The sequence below is a fragment of the Phytophthora infestans genome, genomic scaffold, assembly GCF_000142945.1.
Source record: "Phytophthora infestans T30-4 supercont1.5 genomic scaffold, whole genome shotgun sequence".
NCBI classification, from domain to species: domain Eukaryota; phylum Oomycota; class Peronosporomycetes; order Peronosporales; family Peronosporaceae; genus Phytophthora; species Phytophthora infestans.
Window position 1 is genome coordinate 4,369,631 of NW_003303754.1, and position 8,155 is coordinate 4,377,785.

The window sequence follows — 8,155 nt, forward strand, 5'->3', positions numbered from 1 at the left end:
AATGGGCACTAGGGATCGAGATCTCATAGTAGTTGCATGGGGGTATACACAGCAGTATAAGATGTGGTGCACTCGCACGTCTGCTTGGTCGATATTGATGGAGAGCATTTAAAAGTAAGATCGCGACGGCTACACGGTGTTCTGTGGTGCTAAAAAATCCCACGTGAACTCTAGCTACAAATGTAGTAAGGAAGCTCTCACAACAATACGTCTGCTAGGATAGCAAACGATCGTTCGGGCGAACCTGAATACCTCAGTTCTACCCTTGCACCGGGATAGATTGGACCTTGTAAACTACTTATATAGGCCAACCAGTAAAAATAAGAACACGCTACTAGCACGAGCAAAGCTAATAGGTGTTATGAATCCTCGTGGTCCCAACAGCGGAAGGGTACCAGGCACGAATAAGCCTTTTACGAGGTCACCAAGTGTTCAACACTCGTCGGTTGGAAGAATAAAAGGGATGCAATATAAGCAACCATAGTCGTGCAAATAGCCAACAACAAGCCGTCACGTAAAACCTCCCTATAGTAATCGGCCTATACACACAGTCTCTTGGCCTTGCCGGATGAACCCTCGCTACAGAGCCTCGAGTTCACCGACAGGCAAAACACACTCAAACAAGCTTGACCAGACGCTTACCTTGAAGCCGGACAATCGCTCTGTGTGTATGAGTGGAAATTCTGTTCTGTAATTATGTTTGCCCTTTCGGGCCTATTCCGAATAAGAAGTCCTAATCAAACATACAAAGATCAAGTGAACAATGATCCGTTATGGATCTTCTTGCGCGCCAAGCGTCGTCTGCACCGTCGTATGAGCATCCTTAACAGCTCGCGCCCTGTCCCAGACGGTGAACGCGCCTTTAAAGAGTCGCTGAGTAGTCCGCGAACTCATCCCAACCGCCACCGAGGGTTCATACCGTAGATAGTCAGTTCTTGGCCGCTGAATGCGAATCCGGCCAGTCCATTATTATTAAGGACAGCCTGGATTGAGTGACATCTGGACCGTATCCAATATCCGTTGAGTGTTTGGTAGTGACACCGTCGAGTCTCTTGCACCTATGAGTCACCGTACATCACGTGACCGAGGGTTCGTCGCTGGAACCTCTTCGACGGTGTCGCATCTTTGTTGACGGGCGATTATCCGCAACTCTGGCGAAATCACTACACCACAACTGCCCCTGTCGCAATGGAAGCCACGGTACTGGTGCCCGTTGTGACATTCTTCATTCTCCGATTCACCATCAAGCCATAAGATGTCCGAGCGTCTCAATCGAGCCGTGACTTAAGCGTTCCAGTGTCTCCAACCCGCCGACGACGTGAACGTGAGCAGCTGGAGGTAAGTCAGCGCATCTTTCCTGTGAATCATCGGTACCTTGCTCATCACCATGTAACCCTCGTCTTGTTTCACAGGAGGGCAGCACCGAGGTATCGAACGACCCTCCGTGTGCCCCACCTACTTCGACGGCAGCTTCTCCAGATGGAACTCCAGCACTTCCTGTTCTGGACCCTTCACCTCCTGCTGTAGCTCCTGCAGCACTTCCTGTTGTCGCTGAATTAACGGAGATGGCACCTACTGATCCGCTTGCGCCTGCTGGTGGTCCTCCACTACTCACCGAGGATTCGTTGTGCGCCATACTGGCTGAGAGTACGGAGGCGTCAGTCGATCACAAGGTGACGTCAATTATTCCTTACTTGACCGCGATGGCTCGTCATCAGGTGCAGCTCAACGTTGCGCCTCCTCTTCATGACAATGTCCGCACACAACGTCGTCTCGAGACTGCGATGGGCTTCGACGATGTTCTCGCTGCCGTACAGCCTCTTCCTGATGCGCTAATGGACATGCCTGACCGAGTCGCTCTTCTGGAGCGTCAGTTATGAGCTGCACAGACCGAAACTGCTGCCGCCGTACGCTCGGTGGCACCCGAAATCATGGCTCGGGAGAACGCGGAGGCGTTCCTGAAGGCTGCTAACGCTGAAGTCGAAGCTCTTCGTATGGACATCAAGATTATTCGCGAGTCTAATACCAAGAACGATGCCATGCTTTCGAGTGTACAGTCTTCCATGGAACAGCACTCAGAAGAGCTGAAGCGCCTGCACTGCGAAATCCAAGCGCGGGACGCGTTCATTACCACCCTGAACAAGAAGTTGGCTAGAGAACGCGAGGTGTACAAGTCTTCAATTGGCGCAAACACTGGGCAAACTCGCCAGCTTCATATTCTCTTGGTCAAGCTCTCCAAAGGGAAGTACATCGATAATGACACGCCCAAGGTCCTCGAGAACCAGCAGACTCGGAGCACTCACCTTCTCCAAGTCAACCGTACTCTCCGCGCACACGTAAGTTTGGCCAGGATGGATCCAGAAGTCCTGTGTCTGGCTGTTGATGGTACGTTCCACAGAGAGTTCTTTCTACCGTGGGTTCAGCAGCAAACGTTCGTTCGCACTCTCTTGTGACAGGTCTCACCGCAGGTGAGCTGGATCTGGATGCTCTGGACTTGGACCAAGATATGTTGGATACTTTGCAGCGTTTACAGCCTGCTGCTGGGTCTTTCGCCCGACTCCCAGACTCTTCATGCAGCCTTAGCGCAAGCTGCTCACCAAGTGGATCATGGGAAGCTTCTCAAACGATTACGACCAGGTGGCAAAGTGTCGGACTACGAGTCGGACGACTCCGACGAAGATAAGGCTCCCATCCCGACCGCCAAGGCCATTACGTTTATGGCAGCCGCTGGTCTCGGTGATGCACCACCTACCGAGCCTTCAACTCCCAAAACTTCACGTCGCTCGCTAAGTAGTCCGAAGGCGTGTAAGCAGGCCGCTCAGAAGAAACGCCAGAAGACTCGCCTTAGCTCTCCTGGCAAGTCGCCTCGACGTCACTCGAAGGCTCGGTCGCGGTCTGTGCCATTGTCTCCTCGCTGATTGTGGCCACCTCGCAAGCCAGCGTCATCATCTACTGCACCGCGTTCTCCACCTCCGCGTCAACCGACTCTCGCTGTTGTCAATCTCAGTGGTGACCAGATTGACGTGGAAATGGTCGACGTTGGTTCGAGTGGGGTCCCGCCGGCTCAAGGTACCGCCACCGAGTCTTCAGGTAAAGCTGTTAGCTCTGGGGCTCACGACGATGTCTCTGAATCTTCTGACGCACCTTCGTATCCACCTCAGGGTGCCCACGACGGGACCAAGCCATCTGCGTCGACGATCCAGTAGATATACACGCTGCCGAAGAGGCTTTACGTGAGGCAGAGAATTTCCGGCTCATGTTCGGCTCGGATGACGAAGATGAGGAGTTGGACAGCACCGTTCCATCAGGCAAGGTTGCTACGTCGCCTAATGCGACTTCAAAAACGAGTGGAGTGATTTCTACAGCAGGACCTGTCCCGGTTGAAGCTGCTCCACAAGCCTTTGAGTCTCTTTTTGCCCATTAAAGAGGCCTGTGTATGCCACATAATCACAGTTTTTGTCCTACCAACAAATAGGAGAAGTTCTTTTTAATACAGTACTCCAAGTAAGTTTGGATTTTTAAAAATGCAGGTGGAGCCAAGTGAAATTTGTCCTAGTCAAGTGGAGTCAATCCATAAATGCGAGTTAACATTCAAGCTACGTTTCATTTTTCTGCCGTGTGATGAATCCGACTCTACGCTATTTCTGGTCTGACTGCCATCGTAGACGAATCGAAATGAAGCGGACTCGAGTGATGCCTTCCTCACCACGCACGAATCCTCGTAACCTGCAAAGAGAATTCCAATAAACGACTCATAAATCAAATGGAGCTTCACCTTCCACAATGAAGCTTACAGTCGAGAGCGCGTGAATCACCAATGCCACACGTTTACACGAAGTACATCTCGCTCTTCATGGCTTGGTGCAAGTCATACATGCGCGTATCTGTTTCTGGCGCAGTTTCACTGAAGCCAGAGACCGTTGAGGCAGTGTCACTACCCTCCGCCAGGAAGAATCGCGCACGGAATGCCACGAGATGCGAATAGTAGGCCGACGGGACCATGGAGACAGAACGAGTGCAGCGTGCGAACGTATAGCACAGTTTGTACGTAAGCGTCTGCAGTTCATCCGCCGTAAAGCCGATTTCATTCAGCAGCACATGATAGTGCGTGGGACGGCTAGTGCCTTGTAGCCCAGCGTGACTCATCAGATAGAAATCGTTTTCGATCGGATGACAGATACCCGTGTCCACAACAGTTCCAGCCTTCACGTTGCCACTGCGATCCGCATCTTTCGGGTTGTCGGGGAACAGACGAGTATTGTGACGCTTCTGGACTATCACAAACGTGATCGGAGGCAAGTAGCCGACCTCCAGCGTCCGGCAGGCCTCACGAATAGCCGTGACTTCAAAGTTTAACACCATGTGGAACTGTCCTTCGCTCACTCCATCGCGGTAGAAGACAATACGATCTGGTTTGCCACGGGTCTGCCTGTAGAACTGCTTCAACAGCTCCACCACCATATCCTTTAGATTCATAATCTGCTCCACACGGTGGCCCTGCGCACGGATCGCCGACGCGTGGCGGATGAAGTTGGCGTCCATAGAGGCTGTCACAGCAGCGATAGACGGTCGACTCCTGTCCATTGGACTAGGATGCGTTACATCAGCTCCAAAGATTATGGTGCGCGACGCCGACACCAGCGGCAGCTGTCCACTGATCACACCGTTCCTGCCGCCCAGCTTGGTGTTCACCTTCATCAGGATGTTGGCGATGTACTGCGGGTTGCACTTCGGGATATGCTTCGACAGCATACACTGCGACAGAATACCCACCCCTGCCTCACTGTCCGACATCAGCTTTAACTCTCCATAAGCGTGTGCATCCATACGCGGATTGATCATCCAGATGATCTGCGGCGGCGTCTTGAACGTCTGACTGGCCGCCTTCACTCCCGCTTGGAACATTCCACGCACTGAATCCTCCCGGCGCTGCTTCAGCAGGATCGGAGGCAGTTTAGGCGGACATCGCATGCCCAACTGACCCATCTGCGCCATCACCGCCTTAAAAAACTTCTCGATACTCGTTTGGTCGCAGTATCTCGGGTCGGCCATACTGATAACCGCCCACGACTTGAGCTGCGCTGGCGTGTTGAACTTCTTGCCGCGCATGTTCCACGCTCCGTCACGAGGATTCTCACGAGCTCCTCCGCTGTACTCAATCGTAGGCGGTGGCAACTGGCGGCCCGTCGTCTCAACCATCCGTGGCTCCACTTCCAGCCCAAAGGCTCTCAGGGTCGGGTCCGTATTGAAGCCAGCTTCACGGAACTTCTGCTCGATCGATCGCTTGCGTTGGTCGGGCGGCGTGCACGTAAACTTTATCATATTGGCCACTTGGTTGTCCGTGACCTTGCGAGGACATTTCTGTCCCGCCATAATGTGACACACCTCCATAGGAAGATAATTCTTCTTCTGAGGGGCTCCAACATGCAAACACGGCAGCTTTGGGTAGCGGAGACGCAGGTTGTACGTCTTTTGGAAATATTGCACGATGTTAAGACGTTGCCCCTCGTCGTTCTCGAAGTACGTGTCTTGTGCGCTTGTCTTGGTCAGACCGTTAACACGGTAGCTGCGTCTCACTCCTGGACGATGAGTGATGTTCACCTTAACGCCACGGATGGCCTTACTGAAGGCCGAGTGTTGGGGGTTATTCAGAGCAGCTGGGAGGTTCCTCAAGGATAGCGACTCGCAGAGGAAGTCTAGCACGTCCATCTCCTCTACGAAGGCAGTGGCTGCCAAGTCCAAGTTGACTACAAGGCGGTTTTGCGTGGCTCGCAAGCTCTGGAAGTAGCCGAACCAGAGCTCGGCTCCTTCTCCGAGGGATTTGGCTCCGTTGCCATTGAATAGATTCCGTCCGACCACAGTGAATCTCTGCGATGCAGAATGGCGCAGAGCCACGTCGAGCGCTTGCAGTGCGTCATGCGGCGTGTAATTCAAGCGCCCGGCGAAGAGCTCGTCCAATTGCTGCATGCGGATAGCCACTGGGTCGGCTTCTTTCACAGTGGCGGAGAACTCTCTGGCTCTGCCTCCGTCTTCAGGTAGCGTGAGTGAGCCAAACTCTTGGAGTTGGAACGGTAGTCGACGCGGGGCGTAAATATTCTTACGCGCGTCGGATACCACCATAAACGCCGGAAATTGGCGCTTAAGCTCAGACAAGAGCGCTGCCATGATCTTGTTGGCCAGCGTCTTGGGTGGTCCATCGTTACCAAAGCTCCGGCCGCCCTCGGACATCATGACGTCGTAGTGAAACACGTCGCCTGCTAACTTGAAGTTGACCTTGAAGTGGTTAGCATGCAGCTTCACAGGTTTGCCAGCCTTGCCGAAGCCCGGACGGGGAGGGAAGTGGGTGCGCACGAGTGGCTGCACTAGACGCGGCTCATCAGGGATACGCGCTTTCTCCTCGAGCTCCAAAGCGAGCGACGAGACGCTGGGAGCTGCAGGCGCAGGCGCAGGAGGGGGTGCAACGGCACGTGTGGCTGGCGGAGGAACAGGTGCGGCAGTAGCAGTAGCAGGGCCACTACGTCCACGGCCCCTGCTGCTGGCCTGCCCACGGCCTCGACGGGGTCGACCAATAACGGGCTCGGAGTCTTGCTGCTTGTTTCGCCGCCCCGGCATTTTGAAGAATGAGATGTGGAGCGACAGGGCTCGTTTTTTCCCTTTTAAATCTGATTCATGCTACTTCACAGCAAGATTGGCGCTCGAACGCTTACTTTAGCACTTGTCAATGTAAAGCGTACTTAAGCGAGTTTTAGGGTCTGCACCTATAATTTAAGACCTTTTCCCAGGGAATCCTGCTGGGAATTGAGTGGGAATTGAGTGGCAATTGAACTTTTTTGAACTGGTACCTTGGCAGTAGTCGCATATATGCTGCGAAGTTGCGGTGCTATATCTTGGTTAAAGTAAGCTGGTTATCGGTACCAAATCGGTGAATACCGATTTGCTATGAAAGCCCACCACGGCCCAGTTGGCCCAGTAAATCCCACTTTGGTACAGCAATCTCTCTCACTTTCGGTACCGTGGTCCGACCCTATCTTACAATTTGAAATATTGTTTAAGAAGTTTCTACATATACGTGTACCTACAAGCCCAGCTGCGAAGCGCGGACTATACTGTCCTCTATTGTGGCATCACCTCCGTAACCGGAGAACTCAGCCCCAGTATTGTCTCCCTTCACTTCATTGAAAACTATCCCTGTGTGGCGAAAGCAGTTTTCTATTGTTGACTTACCTTGCATTTCAGTCCATATTTTCCTTGCTCCACTTCATAGCCTGTAGCTGATCGACTACGTACGCCTTATTGCTGATGATTTCACCGTGCTCGATTTTGTCAAAGACCCATAGTAACTGATTCCCCCTCTCACGCTTTCTTGAACACAGCGATGATTCCAGCGTCTATCGGCTGCAGGAACGCGGTAGTGTTTGGTGGCAAAAATACCACACGGACATTTGTGCAAACTAAATCCCCTGTGTTGTGAGAAGACTTATTATCGAGGAGCAATAGAATGTGTCGTCCACGTGCTCGCATATCTCGATCTTATATGGCCCGTCATCCAGGTGTTCTTGTTGACCCAATAGCTAAAACCCTACCCCTTTGTAGTGCGTTTCTTGAAGCAGTAGGGCTGCTTCACACGACCCAAAAAACAGCGCGGGAAGGGCGTCCGTGCCATCTGCGTTTGCTGCAAGAGCGATGGGTTTTCTTGTTTTGTTTTCTTTACGCCACGTGCTCGTTTGGTGCAAATGGAGCGAGCGGAGCCCCGTCTCGTCCATGTTATAGATGTTCTCGGGGACGTACAGATCGGCTAGCTCCTGAAGCTTTTGACGGCCAGTTGCAACAGCGTCAGAGTCGGCGGATCCAGCTTCACCAGGTCGAAGTCGAGAGCGTAAACAATGTCGACGCTCGAACGCTGTCAACCAACCTTCTGAAAAGTTGAGATCCCACGCATCACAGACTCCCCGTTGGATATCCCGAGCCTTCATCTTGATAAGCTCACACAAGAGGCAAAATCCTTGTTCCGCCACCTTCTCAATCCACTTCCATAGCTGATTCTCCCAGCTCGGGCGACGTAACTTGGAGGGGTTTACGCCTCTTGCCGTCTCCGTAGCCGTCGCTCATGATCTGGGGGGCCATCTTGAGAATGTCGAAAACAGTCGTTTGCGCA

General features: G+C 52.7%; 1 protein-coding gene across 1 annotated transcript; it reads right to left on the reverse strand.

The window, feature by feature from the left end:
- Nucleotides 1-3,828: 3,828 nt before the first annotated feature.
- On the reverse strand, nucleotides 3,829-6,612 carry PITG_04470 (Argonaute1 (AGO1); the record flags this gene model as incomplete). The annotated part of the gene is made up of 1 exon (XM_002906034.1): nucleotides 3,829-6,612. One exon carries the CDS (start codon nucleotides 6,610-6,612, stop codon nucleotides 3,829-3,831), a length of 2,784 nt encoding a protein of 927 aa, XP_002906080.1.
- Nucleotides 6,613-8,155: the final 1,543 nt, after the last annotated feature.